The sequence below is a fragment of the Dipteris shenzhenensis genome, chromosome 29, assembly GCF_047967505.1.
Source record: "Dipteris shenzhenensis isolate YYH24624 ecotype China chromosome 29, Dip_SZ_1.0, whole genome shotgun sequence".
NCBI lineage: Eukaryota > Viridiplantae > Streptophyta > Polypodiopsida > Gleicheniales > Dipteridaceae > Dipteris > Dipteris shenzhenensis.
The window spans coordinates 18,827,026-18,853,239 of NC_141624.1; the positions used below are offsets into that span (position 1 = coordinate 18,827,026).

At 46.1% G+C, this 26,214-nt stretch overlaps 1 protein-coding gene across 2 annotated transcripts in view; it reads right to left on the reverse strand.

The window, feature by feature from the left end:
- The window catches only part of LOC147882532 (P-loop containing nucleoside triphosphate hydrolases superfamily protein), a 125,382-nt gene that overhangs the window by 16,038 nt on the left and 83,130 nt on the right, over positions 1-26,214 (reverse strand). For both annotated transcript variants that reach the window (XM_087400409.1, XM_087400408.1), the window contains 2 exons: positions 21,901-21,964; positions 21,672-21,757 (listed from right to left, as the gene is read on the reverse strand). In XM_087400409.1, the coding sequence (XP_087256535.1) occupies positions 21,672-21,757; positions 21,901-21,964 (150 nt within the window). The remainder of the gene's footprint in view (positions 1-21,671; positions 21,758-21,900; positions 21,965-26,214) is intronic.

The window sequence follows — 26,214 nt, forward strand, 5'->3', positions numbered from 1 at the left end:
ACTCGTGGGAGTCGAAAACCACTTGGAAGAATCCACGTCCCAAAAGTCAAATATCCCTGAGGTGAGGGGCGAGGTCTCCTGGTAACGCCGCCAGCATCCAGTCTCTAGCCTGTGATCTGGAAGGGTGTGACCCAAAGATGCGGGCGAAAAGTGATGTGGAGCCCTCTAATTCCACATCTTTCTTGAGCTGTTGCAGCTCGTCTTCTGAAAAAATGACGGTTCTCGCAGCCGGTGGAGGTGGATGGAGATGGGCTGAATGGGGATCCATTCGTCAATCGATGTGAAAAGGCCGATTCCAACACTGAAACAGCTCCGCCCGTGAAACTACTGCCTAGGACGCCCTGAACGCGGGTGCAGGAAGAAGGAGAAAGAGAGGATAGGAGAGAGGGGAAGGGAAGGGAAAGAGAGGGGCAGGAAGAAGGAGAAAGAGAGGGGAGACGGAGGTAGGCTGAGGGGGAGGCGTGGGGAGCTGAGGTAGGGAGGAAGGGGGAGGGGAGAGAGAGGGAGGAGGTTTTTTTTTTTTTTTCCCCCCCCCCCCCCCTCCCCCCGGGGGGGGGGAGGGGGGGGGGTCACCTTGGGGGGGAGAGCAGCCGGGGGGGGGGGGGGGGGGAGAGCATGGGGGAGGGAGGGGGGCGGGGGAGGAGAAGGGGGCGGGGGGGGCTGGCGGGGGAGAGGGAGGGCGGAGTAGAAGGGGGCAGCGGGGAGGGGGAGAGCAGTGGGGGGGGAGAGAGGGAGGGCGAGGGGGGGGGCGGGGGAGGAGAAGGGGGCGGGGGGGCTGGCAGGGGAGAGGGAGGGCGGAGGGGAAGGGGGCAGCGGGGAGGGGGGCAGCGGGGGAGGGGAGAGGAGAAAGGGGCAGCGGGGCAGCGGGGGGGGGGGGGGGGGCTGGCTGGCGAGGGAGAGGGAAGACGGGGGAGGGGACGGGGGAGGAGAAGGGGGGCGGGGGGGCTGACGGGTGGGGGAGAGGTTGGCGGGGAGGGAGAGGTAGGGGGTAGCGGGGGGGGAGAGGGAGGGTGGAGAGCAGGAAGGGGAGAGGGAGGGTGAGGGAGGAGGGAGAGGGGGCTGGCGAGAGGGGAGGGAGAGGAGAAGCAGCGAGGGGGGGAGAGGGGGGGGCAGCGAGGGAGAGGGAGAGGGAGAGGGGGCTGGCTGAGAGAGGGAGAGGGAGAGGGAGAGGGGGCTGGCTGAGAGAGGGAGAGGGGAGGGCAGTAGCTCACGGGGAGGAGCAGCAGCTCAGGCGCTTCTCTGAGTTCACAGACTCCGTGTGACAGCATTTGGCTTTCACTTTCCCAGATACTCTCCCCTATGAATGAATCTTCAATAAATATTGCTATCATTGTCCCCTACCTAATTGATAATGCTAAATAGTCCACATGTCCGATGCTTGGATCCGCATCTACACTGACACTTGAAACAAGCTAGATCTAAGGAGTCAAGAGCGCATATTCATTGGCTACAGAGAAGAATAAAAGGCCTACCAATTGTTTGATCCAAAAGCATAAAAAGTGGTGATCAGTCAAGATGTGATCTTTCAAGAGATCGACTCACCGAATAGTGGGGTAGCCCCAAGATCATACTCCAATGAAGAGCCAAACTAGTTCTAGTATCAAATCTAAATCTAGCATGAGGTGATGTAGAATCAGATTTCATTACAGGAGATTTGGACTCAAAAAGTACTCCTCTAAGCACCCCCTTGATCTTGAGATTAGGGAACCATCCAATAGGAAGACTTGAGCATTTAAAATTTGGATGAAACCATATCGGTGGAGAGACCTCCCCTAGTTCCCACTCATTTACTTTGCAGATCCCTACTTCCCTCTTGGGTGGTCCCCCCCCCCCCGCCCTCTCTCTTTTCTCTCTTGCCTCTAGTACATCTGCTTTAAAGAGGGCACATGGCAGCTCCAAAGGAGTGCAAAAAGCAATCCCAATTATTTAGAGTACCTACATGATATTCTGGAGAGTAAACAGCCATACATCAGTTTAAGACTGAGAGTCTTTTGGTTTTGATTTAAACTCTCTGATTAGTGCTACCCCTTCACGGTAAACTGCCCATTTTCCATCCTTTCTAGCAGCCCTGACTTTAGCTAATTCAGTTGCCTTAATCTTGAGTTGGGTTTGTGTAAGCTCCTCTGCTATCCATACTTTGGTGCCCTTCAGCTTGCAAGATTGTCGAAGAAGCTTGATCCGCATATCTTTTGACTTCAGTGTAAGGATTGCATGACCTCTGTAGAGTACCGAGTCCTGGTGGATGTTGAAGGAGTTGAGGGGGTTGAGGGGACTTGGAGGAGAGGGTAGGCCAATCCATAGTTGGCTGTATGATGAACCCCCCTGGCTTAACCTAACCCCCCGGGTTGGGTTGGGGGTTTAGCCCAACTCGGGGTTAGAGGGAATGTGAAGAGGAGGAAGGTAGGCTGGGCCATGCTTTGCTGGCCATATTTCCTGTTACCCCCTGGCTGAGCTAACCCCCTAGTTGGGCTGGGGGTTCAGCCCAGCTAGGAGAGGCTACGGGAGAAGGGGCGGAGAGGCTACGGGAAGGGGAGCGGGGGGGATGGAGGGGCGGGGGGGCGGAGAGGCTACGGGAGGGGGGGATGGAGAGGAGGGGCTACGGGAGGGGGCGGAGAGAGAGAGGCTACAGGAGGGGAGGGGTGGAGAGGCTAAGAAGGGGGGGGGGGGGAGAGGCTACGGGGAGAGAGAGCTTCTACGGAGAGAGAGAGGCTACGGGAGGGGAGGGGCAGAGACCACACACGATACAGAGATTGACCAGAGCATCCTTGATGGAGTTCCCTTCAAAAAAGTGAAAATTTCCCCTTCAAAAAAGTGAAAATTTCCGAAAGTCTCCCCACTATTCCAAACACATCCCAAAAGTACTCTCAAACTATCCCCATTCATCCACACCCTTCCCTTCAATGGAAAGGGCTCTCCTTGTTGTGTAGAATAGCAACAAACCTCTTCCTCCTCTTAGGCTATCGCTATGCGCCCATGTCCTTTGTGTGAGTAAAAAGCACTCTTCTTGTGGAATAGGATTGCAACAAACCTCTTCTTCCTCTTTGCTTGCTCCCATTCTTTCTAAGATGGTGAAGCAATCACCTTCTCCAAGACCAAAGCCGTCACTTCCATCTTGTCTATGTCACAACCAACCTACGTTTCAATACAACGACATTAGTATGGTTGTTGCCGACGGGGTTCTAGCTTGGTGGTTGAGGCGGGTGTGTGTGTGAGAGGGTGCGTGAGTTCAACCCCTCGCTAGGCCTTGGCGGCACCGCAATACCCCCAAAAAAAACATTAGTGTGATTGTAACTTGCAATAATACACACCCATCACTCATAACTAACTTGGACCATATCCACAAAGGGGTCATAGTACACCGTATCGCATCATTGTCTTGGCATCCCGCACAATACATATATTGATATAGTGGCAAGTCGTTCTACAATCTCTCCCACACAAAAGTTTATGCATGGTCATAATCATGCTCCTTCACAAGGAAGGGTATGATCTAGGTCAAAAGAACGAATTTAACCATCTACTAGTCGAGGCAAACTTTGAAACATAGAACTTGGTCTTCCTTCTTGGAATTGTGACGGTTACAATGCCGTATCTTGCTCTTTGTTGCTGCTCATTCACCCCTGTCTAGCACTATCAACGTTTCATTAAGTTTATCAAGTTGCAAGCATTGGGATTCCAATACATCATCATTCAGCACCTCTTCTTCTAAGACAAGGCAAAAGGCTAGAATCTGGATCTCCAAGAGAGAGTGTCGTCGGTCGCCTAGACCAACTCAAAAGGTATATGTCCAATCATGACTTTGTGAGTGATGTTATGGTCAAACTGCTTCAAGTAACTTTCGACCTTGCTACTATTTTGTAGGTGTTAGACAAGATACAATTCATCCTCTCCACTTAGCTGTTGAACAAGGAATAGTCGACACTAGAAGTATAACCCTAAGGGAGAGTGTTGTCCGTTGCATAGACCAACTCAAAAGGTATATGTCCAATCATGACTTTGTAAGTGATGTTATGGTCAAACTGCTTCAAGTAACTTTTGACCTTGCTACAATCTTTTAGGTCTTAGACAAGATACAATTCATCCTCTCCACTTGGCTGTTGGACAAGGAATAGTCGACACTCGAAGTATAATCCTTTATTCCGAGGTGGTCCATTAGTGAGATAGCCTCATTGATGAAATGCAAGACGTGATCATGCCGAACCGAGTGCATATCCTCTCAAAAACGAAGAAACCATCTTCCCACTGACAGATGGCATGGTCATTGCTTCCACCCATAAGGAGACACACTACGAAGATATGATAATGTGATGGTAACCTAGTCGAAGGTCCTCTTCTACCAACTTGCAATAGGTAGAGACATCTTTGAACAACGTGGGCTCATTGTCGGCTTTAACAATAGACTCCCTAATAATATCTGAAACCATTGGGCCCTTATCAACGCCAATTTCTTGCCACAACTCGTTGATTCCTTATCGATAAAGAAGCATGTCAATCATTGTGTAGCCACGACTATCGTTTTGGGTCTTCTTTTGCTCCGATTTGTGCTGCTCGGCAGGAAGGAGAAGTTGATCAAGAACCAAAAATTTGCTCCGTATCATGGTTGGCTTGCTTTTATGGATATGAGAAAACTCTCTTCCATTGGGTCTTCTTCCAAGCCCATGGAGGTGCTCTTGCGGTTAGAACACCTCCTTTATACAATCTCGAATAAAAGCCAACCATTTGGGCAACGATCTAAGAAATTGAATAATTGCAATATGTGTCTTTGCCATTCTAGAATGGACACAAAGGTCTTGCGCATCACATATAATTTTACCCTTCTCAATACAAAAAGAAAACAAAAACATGCATGCTTATCCATGAGGAGATAGCATGTCTCAATATCTATCATATGTTTGCATCTTCTCCTTGCTAAAGAATACTGACAAGGGTGAACTCTAGTACATGTACAATATTGTAGACCAAATGAGGAGGCAAACAGTCCCACTTGGTGGTACTGTTTAACTTCTTGTAGTCAATGCAAATAACCGCAACCACTAGGGAAACCACTCTGTCTTGTAGAATGATAAAGCCATCTTCAGCCAATTTTGTTGGCTTGCAAGACCTTGATATTTTGAAGTCCTAGGCATTGGAAACATTGCAATGAATTCCCTCAATAGGATCTTTGGCTAAATCAAGGCACCCCAAGATATCACATGCTGATCATGGGTCGAAGGCCTTCTCCATGGAGGTTGCATTTTGAGAGGTTCCATGTCCTTATGTTATTGGGGCTTGTTGCTCCCCATACCTCCTTTTGTGTACTCTACCACAAGCCTATTCTATGTGCTATGTGCAACAACCATGAGACTAACATTGACTTTTCAAACAAACCCATTGCTACTACTTTTCTATGTGGTCGCCTTTCTTTTTTGGGACAGTTTGGCCTCCAATTAGGTGAGTCTTTCATCGGTACTTAGTGGAGGAAATCTTCAATGATGTTATGGGTGCAAACAAAATACTAGTTTCATCTTCCTATCTATAAGGAGAGTACACTAATGATTCATGGACCTTTTTTGGACATTGCTTCGTCCAAAGTAAACTGACATAACCCCTAAAAACGTGAGAAAGAATTTACTGTGATGCATGAGGAGCATAATGAGCAAAGGGATGCCAAGACGGCCTGCTATCTGGATAATTAATAAATAGAATTGGGTGGTCTAGTTCCCAGCCTTCCCTACCTAGCAAGCAGCTCACAGCCAAGGCACCTAGCAAGCGATGAAAACGTCTAGTTCCCAGCCTTCCCTACCTAGCAAGCAGCTCACAGCCAAGGCACCTAGCAAGCGATGAAAATGCCTGGCAAGCAATGGAAACACCCAGCAAGCAATGGCAGCACCTAGGGACTATGGATTGTTGTCCCTGAAACTGGTTCAGAGGGAGACTTCTGCCTTGTAATGCAGTGTTCTTGACCTGACTATATAATATATGAAATCTGTTTTTTGAAGGAATATCCATCCATATGCTGATGAACAGAGAGATGAATACTAACTGTAGGGAGGTCACACTATGAGAGGAGACTCATTCACTCCTTGCTTTGTATCAAAGCTTGGGTGTGACCAAGTCTTGAAATACTATAGATCAACAAACCAAGGTAGATCTGTACGATCGATTGAGAGAGAGAGTGTGCAGGTAGCAAAGCGTCGCACAAGTCTTAGCCGTCACGTCAAACTTGGATAATGAAAAAGGAGTACAAGGTACAAGTACCTAGCCCTAGGACTAAGTGTCCTATGTGGCCTAAAAGGCACTAACACTACAAGTGCCTATATTTATGCCTACAAGGCACATACCATGGCCTATAGGGCATCACTAGAACCACTAGGAGATGGCCTACAAACCCCCCTTCATGGGATGGGCTGAAGTACTCTGGAAACGTCTCAGAATACCTGGTATTTTCTGGTCATGGTGGCACATGTTCATCCAAAAGGATATAGCCACCTATGAATGTACAAGGGATGTCAGATCATGTAATAAAGGGAACCAAGTGTAAAGCCTGTCGAAAGACTTCGAACTTGGGACGAGGAAGTGCCTTTGTAAACATATCTGCTATGTTGTCCTCTGTGGAAAGATAGGACAACTCTATGTCTCTTGCTGACAACCGCTCCCGAACATAATGATAATAAACTTCAATATGCTTGGTACGCGCATGAAACACTGGGTTACGCGCAATGGCCAAAGCACTCTGGCTGTTAGTGTAGACAATAGTGGAGGATGTCTGGCGAATACCAAGATCCATAAGTAGCTGTCGAAGCCAAACACACTCTACTGTAGCGGTGAAAGCTGCCCTGTACTCAGCCTCACAGCTAGATGTGGCAACTGTTGGTTGCTTCTTGCTGAGCCAAGAGATACATGAATTGCCAATCAAAAAACAATTGCCAGTATGTGACACTCTGGTGTCGGAACATCCTGCCCAGTCACTATCCGTGTAAGCATGCATGGTAAGTGAACCCTGATCACCATTGAAGGGCTAAATCTTGAGTGCCTCTGAGATATCTGAAGACTCTCTTCACTGCCTGCCAATGCTGTGAACTAGGCATGTGCATGAATCTGCTGAGCTGAGATACTGCATACTGTAAGTCAGGTCTGGTGTGACATAAATAAATAAGGCATCCAATAGCTTGCTGATAAAGAGTGATATCACATGGTGGGCTCCCATCATGAGCTGAGAATTTGAAGCCAGAGTCCACTAGAGTAGAGATTGGCTTGCAATCCTCGAACTGAAAACGATAAGGAGCTGTCCGATATACTTGGACTGAGACATCATGATACCCCCCTCAACATGAGCAAACTGAATGCCCAAATAATAATGGAGCTGTCCCATGTTTGACATGTCAAAAATCTGCTGCAAATCAGCCTTGAAAGCTGCAATTTGCTGAGTATCTGGGCCCGTGATGAGCATATCATCCACATATAAAATCAGCACGAAAAAATCAGATCCACTTCCACGGACATAAAGAGTGGGTTCTGTGGGGCTATTCTGAAAACCAAGGGATAGTAAGCGTGCATGAATTTTGGCATACCATGCCCTGGGTGCCTGCTTCAAACCATAAAGGGCTTTTCTAAGCCGGCATACCTTATTTTCAGAATAAGCAACCTCAAAGCCAGGAGGTTGTGTGACATATACTTCTTCCTGCAAATCCCCATGAAGAAAAGCAGTTTTGATGTCAAGCTGGTTAACTTGCCAATGATGATGGGCTGCAATGGCAATGACACATCTAATGGTAGTAATCCTTGACGTGGGAGCAAAGGTCTCCTCAAAGTCAATGCCTTGTTTTTGGGCATACCCTTTTGCAACAAGACGGGCTTTGTGGCGATCTATACTGCCATCAGATTTTCTTTTTAATTTGTAGATCCACCGGGTTCCAATGGCATGCTTGCCGGGAGGGAGATGTACTAATTCCCATGTGTCATTTTTAGCAATGGAATGTAACTCAGCTCTCATTGCATTCATCCACTCTTTGCTGTCAAAAGCATCTTTATGGCACAGAGGCTCTTCATTGCAAGCTGTAGCAAGGAGTGCAAACTCAAGAAAGTGACCATGCTGTCTATCCCCTGATCTTGTCCGGAAAAGGCTGATCTTGTTTGCTGTCCCTCAATGTATCAAGAAGCCATCTGGGAACTTGCCAGAGATATTCGAGGTGATGATGAGACATCCCCATTTGCTGCCCTTTATCAGTCCATCGTTGACTTTTCTAGCCGCGGAGAAGTCCTCCTAGTGGGGGACTTCAACGCGAGGACAAGGACCCGTCAGGTACCACTTCTTGATTTCAGAGATGATTCCACTCTACTGGCAGATGTTGACCTTGAGGAGGTAGGTATGCTACGGGTTTCGGCTGACAGGCGAGGTCCACTCTCATCCTATGGGCAGGCCCTATTAGACCTAGGCAGAATACATGATCTCATTATCTATAATGGTCTTGACAGATGGCCCGCTTCAGGTGGTTTCACATGCTTTCCACATGGGGGGGCTCCAGTGTTGCTGATTACATCATGGGATCCCCTGTCTTCACATCTCGCATTACTGACTTCACTGTAGCACCTCTCCCCCCAGGGGCTGATCATACATATCTTTTCTTTCGCATCTCCACCTCCCTTCGCACAGCACCTTCCACCCCACTCAGTGCTTACTCCACCTACCACGATATACGCTTTGATCGGGATCACTCACCTTCTTACTCTGGCCGTCTGTGCATACTTCTCGCTTATATTGACTTCATACCCCTTTTAGAGGATTATGCTGCCCTTGTCACCCGCTCACTACACAAGGCTGCCATTCACGCTTTTCCCCACACCACCCGCTCCACCCGCCCACCACCCCCTAGAACCGTACCCTGTAATAGTTGGTACGATGATGAGTGTAAGGCCTTACACCCTCAACTCAGGTTTGAAACCAAAAACAGTCTTCCGAGCGCACCAGATACGCTACATGAATACCGTAGACTGGTACGGAGGAAGAAACTAGACTTCGTTTGTCGAAACGAGGAGGAGCTACTGAACATTTTGTTTAGTAACAACTCTAAGGACTTATGGCGGAGATTTCTAGAAGGACGGTCCCCTCCGCCACTCACTGACACCCAGATCTGGTTTGATTATGCACGCACACTTTATGACATCCCAAATCAGCCAGTCCCTAGCCTCTCACATGCCTCGTCCCACATCCTGCACCATCTTCACTAGAGGAGGGGTAAAGGATGCTGTAACGAAACTTCATAATGGCCGAGCGAAGGATCATGAGGGACTATGCACTGAGTTCATTGCATATGGGATTAACCTCCTAGCCCCGATCTTAGCAAAGCTTTTTAATGAAGCGGTTTCTTTGGGATTTCCACACACTTGGACCATTAACACAAGGCAGGCGATCCCATGAGCCCAGAGAACGAGAGGACCATTATGATTGGACATGTCATGTCCAAGATTTATGCATCAGTACTTGACTCCGAGGTTAGCACACTTGCAGAGTGTCGAGGACTTAGAGCAGCAGGACTGGCCGGATTCTGGCCTGATCATGGAACCATGGACCACATTCTGACGCTCAGATGTATCATCGAGGAGGCGAGGTCACGGAAGCAGAGGGTTTATTGTTGCTTTGTGGATTTTCGCAAGGCATTTGACACGGTCTCGAGAGCCCGCCTCATATGGCGCCTACAGGACTTGGGTTATGACCACGAGATCATTTGGGCTGTCATGGCACTTTACGAGAGAGTTTCTAGCAGAGTTCGGGTAGGATCCGGGTGGACAGACGAGATCATGAGTTACCATCGGGGTCAAACAAGGGTGTCCTTTGTCGCCTACCTTGTTTGGCCTCTACATTGACGAGCTTGAGACAGTGATGCAAACACAGGGGGTTGTAGGTTGCTCTCTTGCGGGCACGCTGATCCAGATTTTGCTCTATGCAGATGACGTGGCTCTCTTGTCGTCCTCAGCAGAGGGGCTTCCAAGACACCTAGACGCACTACAGTCCTTTTGTGAGTCTCATGATTTGAAGGTCAACCTGGGTAAAACCAAGGTCATGATCTTCAATACATCTCGAGCCATCATGCGTCAGGAGCAGTTCACATTTGCGGGGTCATCTGTTGAGATAGTTTCATCATACACTTATCTTGGGGTTATCTTCTCTGGACCGAGCTTCACTATGAGACCCGCGATGCAGGCACGCTTGAGTAGAGGGTATGCCTCATTGGCTAGGCTAGAGAGGTAGTGCTTCCGCTCACACTTTCAAGATCCACGCACCAAGGGGTTGCTTTTTGACTCCTTGGCTCACCCAGCGGGGATGTACGTAGTCCTTGTTGGAGGCCAGACTTGTCGGATACAGAGTGGGTCCGTGTGGAGCGGCTACATGTTCTCATGCTATCACGGATGATTCGTGGTAAGTCATCCTTTCCTCACCAGATCATTCAGGCTGAGTTTGGGTCACCCCCTTTACAGCTAGATGCTGCATTTCAGGTCATCACATATCTGTACCGAGTTAGGGAATATGGGGATTATACCTCGAGGCGTAGCAGGCTACCATGGATAGCTCTATCCTCTTCTATGGCACTTGCAGCAGGAGGAGATCAGAGGTGCTGGTATGCACGTACAGAGAGATGGTTTGAGCGACTGGGACTCCACATGGATAGACTACCTCCCTTCCAGTATAGCATGGATGCTCCATTCTCTCCCCTCTTATCACACGAGGTCAACTAGGTTATCCGTGAGGATCTACTACAGCTACACACTTTTCGGACCTGGTTGGAACCGAGTGAACTCCCAGTGAAGCTTAGCTTCTACAGAGATCACTTCTTACATATCACAACGCAGGGTTTCATTGACCAACTAGGATACACACAGATTCACCTACCCCACTCGATGAGGATCTCTCTTGGGCCAAGTCCGGGTCTCTTCACACAGACTTCGCATCGAGAGCGGCAGAGCAGAGCGACTACCCAAGGAGCGGCGCATATGCACACTATGTGACATACAGGAGGTTGAGACAGAGGAGCATTTCATCTTCAGGTGTCCTGTGTACTATGAGATCCGAGGACGTTTCCACTACCTCTTCAGAGATAGTTATGGGATTTTAGCCCATTTCCTCTCCTACCCAGACCAGCGGTGTTTGGCAGGTTTCATTCATAAGGCACTTAGACACCGCGAGAGGATACTCCGAGCACGGAGACAGGAGCAGACTTCTTCCTCGGTTGATCCCTCTTAGAGCTCTATCACGGAGTTCTTTTAGCTAGATCACATGGACCCCAACGAGACGAGGCCTCGACATGACCGTGACCTGGAGCTCGTGACCCGACAGCTCAGACAGAGGGTCGACACATAGATCACACTTGGAAACATCCCCTCCTTGTTCAGAGTTGGAGCCCGACCGACGGGTGGTTAGACGCAGAGCTACGACCAGGAGACGTGCCAGGACCGCACCTCTGAGTGGCCGACAGTACTCTATTGCCGACTTCATGCCTTCACTGCCTCATCTATCTTGATATCTTGCTGTTGCTGGGGATGATGATGATATTGATGATGATGCTGAGATTGATATATGTGAGGGAAGGGAATGAGGGAGAAGTACAACCGGGGAGAGAGTGAGAGAGAGAGGAGACTCAAAAGATGTGGGTGTGAAGTGATGAGCCACACCACAAACTCTGAAGTTTTAATAGGATTAGGTTTTTCACCCTATGACTGTCTTAAGACAGTCATAGGTGTCATATCTTTAATAAAGGGGTGGCAATGTGCCTTTACCCCAACAACCTCCCACCTAAAGGCCAATATGCCTAAAGGGGAGAAAAGAATAAAAATTACAGCAATATACAGTTACTGTATACAAGACCATAAAATAAGAATGGTCTCATCCTAATCCCATGATGTGGCGGCAATGTGCAAACCGCTCTGTAGGCAAGCTCTTAGTGAGCAAATCTGCAGGATTATCATCAGTATGCACCTTCACAAGCTCAAGTCGCTTGTCTTCCAGTACCTCCCTGATGAAATGATATTTCACATCTATGTGCTTGGTCTTCTGATGAAAGACCGGATTCTTTGCCAACATGATAGCACTCTGACTATCACAATGCAAAACTGGCATATCTCCTGTAATGCCCAAATCTCCCACCAGCCGAGTAAGACATATTGCTTCTTTGCAAGCCTCAGTGGCTGCAACATATTCAGCTTCAGTAGTTGACAGTGCAACACATTTCTGCAACCGAGACACCCATGATATAGCACCTCCTGCAAATGTGAAAATATAACCGGTAGTAGACTTCCGGTTATCCGCATTCCCTGCATAGTCTGAATCTGTAAAACCATGCACCAATGCATCCTGCCTGCCATAGCATATGCACAAGTCTTTGGTACCCTTGAGATACCTCAAGACACCTTTCACTGCTTCCCAGTGCCGCTTGCCTGGATTTGCCATATACTTGCTGATGACTCCCACCGCAAAAGCAATATCCGGACGAGTGGCAACCATGGCATACATCAAAGAACCAACTGCAGATGCATACGGAACCTTGGCCATTTCAGCCTTATCATCATCTGATCTGGGGCTGTCCTTACAGCTGAGTTTTAAATGTGGAGGCAACGGGGTACTAATAGACTTTCCCCCCCCCATTTTAAACCTCTGCAGTACTTTGTCAATGTACTCCTTCTGTGACAGAAACAAAAGTCCCTTGGACCTGTCACGAGTAATCCGCATGCCAAGAATATGGTTTGCATCACCCAAGTCTTTCATGTCAAAAGACTTATGCAGTTGCTTCTTCAAAGCACTAATCTCCTGCTGAGATTTGCTGGCAATCAGCATGTCATCCACATATAGAATGAGTAGCATCAAACTGCCATCCTTTGCCCGTTTGGTGTACAAGCAGTGATCGGTCTCACACCTATGATACCCTTGGGACTGCATGAAGGCATCAAAGTTCTTGTACCATTCTCTTGGTGCCTGCTTGAGTCCATACAAGCTCCTCTTGAACTTACACACAAACTGCTCTTTCCCTTTAACAGCATATCCCTCTGGCTGACTCATATAGATCTCATCATGGAGATCTCCGTGAAGGAAAGCAGTCTTCACATCCATTTGACATAAATCCATGTCCTCATGAGCAACAAGAGCTAACACTGCTCTCAAAGTAGTCATCTTGACTACAGGGGAAAAGATCTCATCAAAGTCAATGCCTTTCTCCTGCTTAAATCCCTTGGCAACCAATCTGGCCTTATACCTCGGTAAAGCATTTGAATCCACTTTGACTTTGTAAACCCACTTGCATGGCAAAACCTTTCTACCTGCAGGTAGCTGCACCAAGTCCCATGTATCATTTTGAAGTAGGGAGTCCATTTCTGACTGCATGGCTTTCTCCCACTTCCTTTTCTCTGTTCTTCCCATAGCTTCCTTGAAGCTGGAAGGCTCACCACAATCTGTCAGCATAATAAAATCAGCCACATTATTGGCTCCTGGAACAAACCTGTCAGGAGGCCGTTGTACATGGGTGCTCCTCCTAACAAAATGTTCCGGATTAGGCTGCTGTCTAGCCTGTTCGTCATGCATGACGGGTGGCTGTACCACCATATCTGGCTGTTCTACAGCCCCATTTGCTGGCATATTCAGTGGTGCATCATTGGCAAAATTATCTGGCTGATTTTCAGCCTGTATACCCTCTTGAACAGGGTTATCTGCAGCAGCCTGCTGCTGCAGATAAATGGGCATTCTTTGCTGTCCGACATCATCATAAACAACCCTCCTGTATTCCTCAAGTTGCACGGGTTCTTTGTGTACACTATCCTCTTTAAAGATGACATCATTGCTGCGTATAATCTTCCGTTTAACGGGATCCCATAACCTGTACCCCATTTCACCTTCGTCACCATAACCCATAAAGATGCATCTGGAAGACTTTGGCTCCAGTTTGGTGCGCAGTTCTTTGCGTATATGAGCAAAGCACTCGCAGCCAAACACACGTAAGTGCTTATATGAAGGTGGCTTGCCAGACCACACCTCTTCTGGCACTTTCAACTCCAAAGCCTTGTTAGGCGACCTGTTGATTATGTGAACTGCTGTTTGCACGGCTTCTGCCCAAAAGCCATGGGGCAATGCAGCATAAGACAACATACATCGAACCTTCTCCTGAATAGTTCGATTCATCCGCTCACTTGCACCATTTTGAGATGCATTATGAGGGGCTGTGAGTTCCTGTTTGATGCCCTTAGCTTCGCAAAACTGCACAAAAGCATGTGACACATACTCACCCCCATTATCAGATCTGAGGCATTTCAGCCTGCGACTTATCCGATTCTCAACTTGAGCGACAAACTTCTTGAAAGCATCTAAGGCATCGCTTTTATGCTTCAAGAAATAGACCCACACTTTGCGTGTGGCATCATCAATAAAAGTAATGAAATACTTTGCACCCCCTAGTGATAACTGTGGCATCTCACACAAATCAGTGTGCACTAGATCAAGCGGTGCTCTATTTTGGGGAGTTCTCCTCTTATGAGGAGTCATAGAATGCTTGCCAAATATGCAATGATCACAAGTAGGCAAATCTGAAAATGAAAGAGACGGCAGATAACCCAAACGTGACAGTTCTTGCATTCCTTTAACGCACATGTGTCCCAACCGGCTATGCCACAATGAAACCTTTGGCAGCTCGGTTATGGCAACAACATGATTACCTACACTTGAAACATAAAGAGGGTACAAGGTATCACTCTTATAACCCTCAGCCACTACAACCTGGCCATCAGTAATCACCCATTTGGAATCCCCAAATGTGGTGTGGTAACCACTGTCATCCAACAAGCCAGTGCTAATCAGATTTTTCTTGATTTGCGGCACATGGTGAACACCATCAAGCGTAAACATGCGTCCATCAGGGAATACTATCTGTATACTGCCAATCCCTGCAATCTGACATGCATAGTTGTTCCCAAGGTGAACAACTCCATGAGTACCTGTATAGGAAGTAAACCACTCCCTATAAGGAGTAACATGAAAAGAGGCACCTGAATCCAAGAGCCAGGTGTGCATGTCATGGCCATCAATAACCAAAGTATGTGCAATTACAGCAGAAGAGCATAAAACATCATGTCTGTCACTGTCATTGTCCTCTACTGCAACATTCACTGCATCCAAGTCATCTACCTTGGCCTTGCCTTTGCCTTTGCTTCCACTGCCTGCATCCTTTGCCTCAGCCTTCTTGGCTTTCTGATCCCGTATAAACTTGAAGCACTTAGACTTCATGTCCCTTCTTGCCACAATAAAAGCATTCAATATCCTTTTTGCCACGGGACTGACTGCGGGATTTGGACTTACTAGCAGATCTCCCCTTCTGCTGAGTCCTGCCTCTTTCCTGTACCTGCAAAGCATTTGAAGACTTGCTGCCCGCATTATTCTTCCTGCTCATCTCCTCCATGAGGAGAGAACTCTCTACATCAGCATATATAAGAGTGACATTTGAATTAGACAGGGTGGTCTTGAAAGTGTCCCAACTCTCAGGGAGGGTACACAACAAGAAAGTAGCCTTGAACTCCTCATCAAGGTTCAACCCCTGTGCAATCAGCTGTGTAAAGATGGCATTGAACTCACTCAAGTGTGAGGTCATAGCTGTACCTTCCTTCATGCGAAGATCAACCAGCTTCTTCAACTAGTACACCTTACTGGCTGAACTCTTTTGGGCATACAACTCTGCTAGCCTCTGCCAGCCTCTGCCATACGCCATAAGAGGTCTTTTCAGCCTGAACATTATACACAAGAGAATCACTGAGAGTAAGCATGATAGCAGCCCTCGCGGACAAATCTAGCTCCTCCCACTCATCATCTGACATCCCAGATGGCTTGACACCCTTCACCCTTATGGGCTTAGAAATCTTCTTAAGCAGAAGTACATTCAAACACTGTTCTGCCCATAATGCATAATTGTGTGCCCCTTCCAACTTCTTTATGTTCAGAATTGATGATTCACTTCCCCCTGATGCCATATCAGATAAGGAAAGTACCTGACTCCCTGTAACTCAAAAAAGACTGAATAAAATTCTGATTTCTCAGAAAAACCTGCTCTATCAAGAGCCAGGAGCACTCACAATAGTGCTGTTTTTACTGTCAAAAAATCTGCAGCAAAACAGAAAAAATTTCCCTCCAGTTACTGTACCTTCTGACACACTGTACCGTGCTCAAATAGGCATAAAACAGTAATTTCAGAATGCTGCAGCTGTTCCACAAGTGCTTTAACAGTGCATCATCAGCTGACGAAGCACAAAACACTGCTGTCCTGATCACTTCTCCCACCTCAGATGAGGTATTGCACTGATTTTATATGCATAAACCACTTGTCATACACTGTTTTGTTCACTGAAAAAGAAGCTCCAGACTCTTCAGCCTATCACAAACTTGCAACAGAAAATGGGACAAATCCCAAGCAATCACCCTTCTGCCAAGGGGATAAAAGGCATCTGAAGGTCTCAAATAGTAACCCAAGTGCTCTAAAGCAAAATCTGGGCAAAAGCCCCTTGATTTGACACCCGTACCAAGTGAAAAACACCTCAACACTGAGGTAGCATACAAAATGCAGCGCTCTCCTGGCACTTTCACCTGACAATGCAATGCATAAACAGCCCTGTGTACACAATAACAACACAGATCCCAACGTACAAACACTGAAGAGAAAATCTTTTGAGCACTGTCAACGATGGACAGTTAGGGACCGAGTAAACTCGATGCGCCCTGGCCAAGCGTGGCTCAACTGAGATTTTCCAAAGTGTCGTACACAAAATGTGACTTGCAGAAATGTCACTGAATACACTGCGGAAACAAGACCAATGTGGGCTCCCTGGCTCCACACTGCCTCAAGGCATACATTGCATAAGCTTCCAGGCAAAAGCCCTTTGAAAATGTCACCCAAAAGCTGAGATTTGCACTCAACAAAAGCATAAAAGTCCTTTGCAAAATCAAGGCATTCCCTTCCCGAAATAAGATAACTGTGCAATCAACCACACATTGTGGTACTAGTCACCTCAAGCACGAGGGACTCGAAGGTACTTGCTGTACCTTCAACACACAGTTTTGAGAACTGAAAATGATCCGGGAATGAAGAGCAGAGTGCTCTCTCTCCTTTTCCTTCTTCTCCAAAAAAAAAACTGCTGTACCTGCTGTACTTTCTGTACCTGTGTACTTGTGCAGAGTACCACTGTACCTGCTGTACCTGTGCAGGGTACAGATCCAAAGAAAAAAAATTCCGAAATGCACTTCTCTGACGAAGCTCCTTGACGCAGCTCCAAATCGAAATGCACCTCCCTGTCGCAGTCCGTACGGCGGTCCGTACGGTACGGTGGACTGTACGGTGTCCGTACGGCTGTACGGACGGCCGTACGTCCGTACACGACTGTACGGCGCGCGAATCGGCTCGATGCCTGCGCCCACGCGTGCGCCTGCGCGCTGCCCGCGCTGCCTGCGCCCACGCGCTGCCCTGCGCTGCTGCCCGCGCTGCCGCCCTGCTAGCCACTAGGGCACTAGGCCCGAGGGAAGAAGGTAGAGGGAGGGGGTAGACCCGGAGTGGAGAGGGAGGGATAGGCTCTGATACCAGTTGTGAGGGAAGGGAATGAGGGAGAAGTACAACCGGGGAGAGAGTGAGAGAGAGAGGAGACTCAAAAGATGTGGGTGTGAAGTGATGAGCCACACCACAAACTCTTAAGTTTTATTAGGATTAGGTTTTTCACCCTATGACTGTCTTAAGACAGTCATAGGTGTCATATCTTTAATAAAGGGGTGGCAATGTGCCTTTACCCCAACAACATATAGTCGACCATCGACATGACTATGTTGTACTTAGGACTTAGTACTGCCATTCTGCATTTTTTGCATTTTTTGCATTTTGCATTTTGCATTGGTATGGACGCTCGTTTAGTAGCTCCACTACCACAGCTCGTTGTATCAAGATTTTCACAGTCTCATAGACCCATCGGTCTTCCGAAGACTTTAATAAACTTTCTTTCTTTCTTTCTTTCTTCAATCACTGCATCATGAATAGTGGGATCATTTTGTGCTGGAAGAGAAACCTGCAAATCAGCATGGGGTAGTGGCTGATTATTGCTTGGTGGAGGGCTTGCAAGAGGCTCACGTTGCTGGTCAAAGTCCTCTTCTAAGGATGGTAGAGGTAACCAAGATTCAAAGGCATCAAACATGTCAACATCTGGCTTAGCTTTGCAGTCCACAAGAGGAGAAGCTGAATGTTCAGCAAAGATTACATCTCTACTGACAATAATCTTCCCCGTATTTGGTTGGTATAATCAATACCCTCTGCTCTCCTGGCTGTAACCAATAAATATGCATTTGATTGCCTTGTCATCAAGCTTATGTCTCAGCTGAGATGGTACATGAACATATGCAAGAGACCCATATACTCTCATGTGTGAAAGTGAAGGCTTCCTGCCTTTCCATGCTTCATAAGGTGTAACAGTCTGCAATGCCCGTGTAGGTGATCTATTCAGCACATAGTTGGCACACATCATTGCATCAAGCCAAAATTTATTGGGCAAAGACTTGGCCTTAAGCATGCATCTAGCCATCTCCATTGTGGACCTGTTTTTCCTTTCGAAAACAGGATTCTGCTGAGGAGTGTAAGGAGTAGTACATGAGTGAATAATGCCCCGTGAAGACATAAATGCATCAAACTCCTTTGACATATACTGTCCCCCCCTATCTGTGTTGAGGGTGACAAGCTTGCATCCTGATTCATTCTCAACCATATTCAGCCATCTCTGAAAGCATAAGAAAACTTCAGATTTGGCTTTTAAAGGATATATCCAGCAATATCTTGTGAAATCATCAATGAAGAGTCATGAAATACTTGTACCCCTCAATAGAAAATGCAGCTGAGTGATGATCAAGATGATAAAGCCCTTTTTGCAAAGTGCCAGTGAGAACTATGGCATTGTCATCATGAAGATCATAAACTAGGCATCTGTAGCCATCAAAAATAACTATGAAACCTGAAGTGGCAATTGCTGAAATTGAAATCAAGTTGACTTCAATTCCAGGCACAAAAAGAACATTTGTCAAAGTGACAGGATGGCTTGAAATGGATGTGAGCTGCACATCTCCAATTCCTTTTACAGCATATGAAGCACTATTAGCACATGTGACAGTCCCCCCTCGAGGTGCATCAACTATAGAATGAAACAACTGTCTGCAAGATGTGACATGCTTGGAAGCACCACTATCAAAGTACCAAGACTCAGCATCATTAGCAGTAAAGAATGCATCAGCTTTGGAGGGATCAAATGAGCGATAGACAGCCCATGCCCAATCATCCTGAAGCATCTTCTGGCTCATGGGATTCAATAGCATGAGAGGCATTAACTGTCAATCCTGCTTTCTTTTTCTCCGAAGCAATGCGCTTCCTGCATTCTAAAATGTCATGTCCAGGCTTGCGCCAATAGTTGCATCTTTTCTTCTTTGACTTATCTGCTGTATTTTTAGATGCATGAGAGGAATTGCAGCTGCTATGCGCAGATTTTGGCTTGCCCATAGGCTTGGAAGCCTTGCCTCTTCCTGTCTGCTATGAAGCAAATGCATGATCAGGAATAATGGCTTGTCTATTAGTTGCGAATCTGATAGAGAGAAGCCAATTTATCCCAAGCATCCTTTGCTGTCATGCAAGACCAGATGTGTGGAATAATGGTTCTCTTGCATGATAAAGCAATACATGAATGTGCATTTGCATCTCTTGTATCCCATCTTGTCTGTTCCTGAGTTGGAAGAGTAGTAGCAGGAGTGCTAGAAGATGAGGCATCGGGAGTAGTATCCCCTGCAGAGGGACCAGCAGTAGAAGCAACCACTGCAGCATTGGTTGGCCTCAGATCAACCCCAGAAACAATATTCCACAAATGCTTTGCAACAAGAATGTTTCATGAGATAAGACCACATCGGATAGTTGGTGCCATCCAACTTATCATCTTCACGAAGAACGCCAAATAGATCTTGATTGTTCCCAGCCGTAGCAAATGTAATACCTTGAAAGAGACCTAAAAACCCAAAAGCCTCAAGGCTATCAATGCAAAAGCTGGCTGTCCAAAAATGACAGCAAATATATGCAAATTTCTGACCCAAATCAAAGGGCAAATGCAGATATGACCCAAATGTGACTGTGGCAGGCAATGTTCACTGCAAAAACAGCAAATCTGGCAAAAGCCCCAAATTTATTGAGGGCAAATAGGCCAAAAAGAGGGCAAATATAGAGAAGCCCCAAATTTTGCTGAAATTTTTGCAAATGTGACCCAATGAATGCGAATTTGACTCAATGTCCTGCAAAAGTGACTCAATGTAGTGCAATCAAAATAGAAATTGTATACCAAATCCCGAAAAGTAGCCTCAAGTTTTGCAACTGCCAAAAATTAGGACTTGCTGTCCACAAATTGACTGCAAAAATGCACCTGTTCCAAAGTACAGATCTCAAAATGTAGACTTTCCAGATTGTTGAAATGGCTTGAGAAGATTTCAAACAGTAGAAGGGAGATAATGATAGCAAAAGCCCTCAAAAGCCCCAAATTTTGAGAGTGTCCTGCAAATTTCACACGTGCCAAACCTATACAAAACTCCCGAAACAAGTACAACTGTACGAAAGCAGGTACAGTGTGCAGATGTACGGAACAGATCCAAAGTACAATGTACGGACTATATGGTGTACGGTTGTACGACAGTACGGTATCCAATGTACGATGTACAACGATGCAGGTACGGTCTGAACGGATCAGGTACGAGGTACGTCACGGGTACAACGTACGTAACAGATAATTTGCAGATACTTGTACGGAACATGTACTTTGCAGGTAGAGTGTACGACGACGGAAGTACATCGAGTGAGTACGATGGTTGTACGATGCAAGTACGTAATACGGAGAAGTACAGAGCGGAGCCGTACGGTTGAACAACGCAGGTACAAGGGACGTCCGTACAATCGTACGGACTATACGAAAAAGGAGACTGGTGCAAATCCCGGCTCTGATACCACTGTAGGATCGATTGAGAGAGAGAGTGTGAACGTAGCAAAGCGTTGCACAAGTCTTAGACGTCACGTCAAACTTGGATAATGAAAAAGGAGTACAAGGTACAAGAACCTAGACCTAGGACTAAGTGTCCTAGGTGTCACATAGGACTAAGTGTCCTATGTGGCCTAAAAGGCACTAACACTACAAGTGCCTATATTTATGCCTACAAGGCACATACCATGGCCTATAGGGCATCACTAGAACCACCAGGAGATGGCCTACAAGATCATTTGAGGTGCTACTCATTGAGCCTTACCTTCAAGGAATATCGGTTCTCACTCCATCACTATAACCTGTGTTGATAGTGTGAATTTCCAAATTTCCAAGCACATTATGAGGGAATGGTTAAAAAGGCCACGTCCAAGGCTTCACCAAGTTCTAACAAAAATCAAGAATGTCTCTACAGAGTCGCTTGTGATTAGGAAATGGAATCATGATCACAATGCTGTCAGGTTGCATGCAGTTCTTGTTTTTTATTGAACAGGATTGACATAATGCAATGTCTACAAACTCTATTTCCATTTAATATTGAATAAATGTGATAGATCTTGCCTGATTAGTACGCCTTAGACCTTTTTTTATTTTTTTATTTGTAAATAAAAGTACAAAAATGAACAGTTTACCACCATTACCTGTTTCAAGTCATAGAACACCTCACTATCATGAAGTGTCAAGAAAGTTGTTGCAACACCAGTCTTGCCAGCTCGCCCAGTACGACCTTATAAACAATAAAGCATTAGTTTAACAGCTTATGTTTGGATCATCCTTATGTTTTCTAACTACATTGCCTTCCTTTAATATGGACTCAAAAGGTTTTGGCATGTCACATACAAAGATTACACGTGCAGGAAAATACAATACCTATGCGATGGGTATACATCTCAATATTAGAGGGCATGTCAAAATTAATCACATGAGCAACATCCTGCAAAAGCAACACAATGATAAAGCTTCATCTCTCTCTCTCTCTCTCTCTCTCTCTCTCTCACACACACACACACACACACACACAAACACACAATGATAAAGCTTCATCTCTCTCTCTCTCTCTCTCTCTCTCTCTCTCTCTCTCTCTTCCTTCTTTGGCCCGATTTTCACAATGTGCACACTCTGTAGATCCGTTGCTCCATAGGTGTGCCTGCGGCTCTCCCTGCCTCAATCTTCAGCTGATGGAATGAGATTCGTATCTGGCCAAATGGAATCCTAAGGGCATGTGAGACTCGCATGTCCTCCAGATACTAGGGCCTGATGAGCACTCCATCCTTTGACACTCTCAGGAAATGGTCGTGATAGAATTGGGTCTTGGTGGGGAACCCCTCTCCATGTCCGGAAAGTTTCATCGATGTATTATTCGTAGTGATGTACAATTGAAATTTGGCAAAAGAGGCTTCAAATGTGGTCGCAATTGCACATGATGCTTTGTTGGGAGCTTTGTTAAAGAGGGTTCATATGCTGCCCATGAGCACAGCCATCAGGCAGCAAATATGGCTCATGATGAGTGGGCATTTGTTGTCACTTGCCACTACAATCCATCAAAGCATGAAGCAGCTTTGTCGGATTCTCTGTCCATTGCTATTTCGATAGTGGTGCTTCCAAGCACATCACATCCTGCAAATAGTTATTTCAATCCTTGGAAGATGCGCCTAAGGGGGGCATTGTCACATGTGCCAAGAATGCATCTTGTCCTGTGAGAGGGATTGGTCAAGTGCAAGTCACTTCAATGTCAAGGGATGCAATGACTCTTTTGGAAGTGTTAAATGCTGTAGGTATTAAAAAGAACCTGATTTCTAAGCCATTTCTTGCAACGGCTTCAGAGTTATTTTGGATGGTTATCATAGTGCTGTGTATGAAAATCCGCATGATAACTGCATAGTACTTACTGGAACACTTTTCAGAGGGTTGTATCATCTTTGATGCATATGAAAAAAGTGTTTATACAGAAGCAAATGCAGCACTGAATCTGTAATTTCAGCTACACATTTATGGCATGAGAGATTGGGACATCTCAACTATGGTAGTGTGGTGAAAGCGCATTCTAAGCACATGGTGGTTGTCCTTCCACCAGGGCACCCACCGAGCATTGAAGACCATCACTCCTTATGAAGCATGGACAAGCCAGAAGCTTGTGATTTCTCATGTGGGTATTTGGTAGTTTGAGGCACAAGCTGGAAGATAAGGCAGTCAAATGCATATTCATTGGCTACAGCTCACAAAGCAAAGGCTACAAATTGTATCAGCCTAGCACGGAAAAGGTTATTGTCAGCAGAGATGTGGTTTTTTGATAAGCATGCAGCTTTACCTTGGCTGGATAGTAAAAACAGCCACCTATAGATGCCTCTGATGTGTTTGATTCCTATCAAATAGAGATTTAGAACATTAAATGCACAGTTCAAATTCCAATGCTTCTATCATTGCTCAGCCTCCTCTGATTGATGCCCATGCTCAGCCTGATTTGCAGCCACTTGATGATCATGTTATTGAGCAGGAAATTGCAGAGGAGAGGGAGTCATTAGATAGCACAAAACAGTCCCGAGGTGGCTCTTGGATACCCTTAGGTATAGCAAGCAAGCTGAACCCTTGGCTGCCCATACAAAGACAAATGAGAACTGAACTTGATTCCATTCACCAAAATGGCACATGGGAGTTGTGTGACTTGCCTCTTGGCAAGCGTGCCATAGGAACTAAGTGGGTTTATAAGTTGAAGTGGAAAGCTGATGGCAGCATGGACTGCTACGGAGCCCACCTTGTTGCGAAAGGCTATGCTCTGCAACATGGCATTGACTTTGAGGAGACCTTTGCACGCACTTCACACATCATGACCGTTCGGTGTGTCATAGCCATTGCATCACACAAGCATTGGGAGGTTCACCAACTTGACATTAAAACAACTTTCCTTCACTGTGGAGAAAGTCTATGTCAGCCAAGCTCCTGGTTTTGATGTTGAAGGTTCTGAAAATAAAGTATGCAGGCTGAAGAAAGCCCTTTATCGAATGAAGCAGGCACCCCGGGCATGGTAAAAATACATTCCCATTTGTTATACCTTGGCTTTCAGAACAGCCCAATAGAGGCCACTCTTTGTGTCCACAAGAGTGGATCAGATTTTCTGATTTTAATTCTTTATGTGGATGACATGCTTATTACTGGGCCAAATACACAACAAATTGCAGCTTTCAAAGCTGATTTGCAGAAATCATTTGCAATGTCAGATATGGGCTGGTTTGCATTACTATCTTGGCATTCATGATTTAATTTGCTAGTTTTGAGGGGGGTATAATAATGGGGTCAGTCCAGGTATATTGGACAGCTCTTACACTGCTTCTAGTTCGAGGATTGTAAACCAATTTCTACACCATTGGAGCCTAGGTTTTGTTTCTCTTTTAAGGATGGGAGTGACCCATTCGATGCTACTCTTTACCAACAGGGTTTTTGGCTGCCTTATCTATTTATGTCACACTTGGCCAAATGTGTCTTCCGATACTTGAAAGGCACACCGCATTTGGGGCTGTTATATGATAATAAGTCTTCACTAGTTATGCATGCATATATGGACAGTGATTGGGCTGGACAAGGGTGTCTCACAGTGGCAACAGTTTCATGCTCAGCTCTTCATGCATTTCTTAGTTCAGCAAGAAGCAACCTACAGTTGCTACTTCTAGTACAGGGCAGCCTTCATAGCTACTGTAGAGTGTGCTTAGACCTGCAAGTTACTTGCAAATCTTGATGCCAGCTAGGCATCTTCTACCATGATCTACACTGACAGCTAGCTTGATTTGGCCATTGTGCATAATCCTATCTTTCATGCATGTACCAAGCACATTGAGGTACACTATTGCTATGTTCAAGAGACACTATCAGCTAGAGACATATTGTTGTCCTATGTTCCCACGGAGGATAACTTAGCAGATCTCTTCATGAAGGCTCTACCATGACCCAAGTTTGAAGCTTTTTGGCAAGCTTTACACTTGGTATGGGGAACCGAGAGGGATGCTAATATGAGATAGGGTCCCCCTCCAACGAGGTCGGACGAGGTGATGTTCAAGTTTCAATTGGTTGACGACATTCTAATTGCACCGACTGGTATAGGAGGAAATAATGAATGTGGGTAATCTATGCATGGTCATTCCGGGAGTCCATGCTGTTGGAGGTAGTGGTTATAGAATTAATAGAACCTGAAATAAAAGAAATACCTAACCTGTAACCTAATGAATGAGGACTAGAAATGGCTGAATCGATAGCTCCTCCAAAATCATTGGTTATACATTGTCATGTGATTCTACTATCCTAATACTATCATAGGTTGCTATATCTATCATGGATGAACATGTGCAACCATGATTTGGTTTCCAGGTATTCCTGAGACATATACATGACACTTTAGGCATAACATGGACGGGGGTTTGTTGCCTTGTACGGCCTTGTAGGCTAGTGACCAATTAGTCCTAGTTAGGTTACTTGGGACATTTAGTCCTAAGTTGTTTGGGCCACTATTTACTTTCCCATTATCCATTTGCAAGTACACTCCATTGCTTTTAAGGACATTTAGTCCTAAGTTATAGTGGCCACTATTTACTTCCCCATTATCCATTTGCAAGTACACTCCATTGCTTTCAGCTTATTGTCTCCTCTCTTGCATTCTAGCTTTCTTCCATTGCTCCCCACGTCACAATAGGTCCTACTTATGGCATCCACCTGTCCACTATGCTCATATCCCACTCCTAGAGGACAAAGCCACACTTATCACCTATTCTTGGATGCATGCTCTATGACATTCCTAATCAGCTGTCACCTAACCTCCCCCATCTACCATGCCCTACTTCTTGCTCACTCTTCACTTCCGATGATATCAAGCACACTACCCTCAAGCTACACAATGGCCGAGCCAAAGATCATGAGGGGCTTTGTATGGACTACATTGCACAAAATATTAGTACACCAGCCCCAATCTTTGGAAAGCTATTCCATGAATTTGTTTTTCCCCACACTTGGACCTAACACCATTATTCCAAAGTTACATCCTACACAGACTTGGGGGTTGTCCGATCTTCACAATGCAACCAGCTATGCAAGCTCGTGTGAGCACGGGATATGTCGCACTTGGCAGGCTCAAGCGTCAATGCTTCCACTCACATTTTCAAATCGTAGAACCAAGTCTCTCCTTTTTTACTCAATGATCCG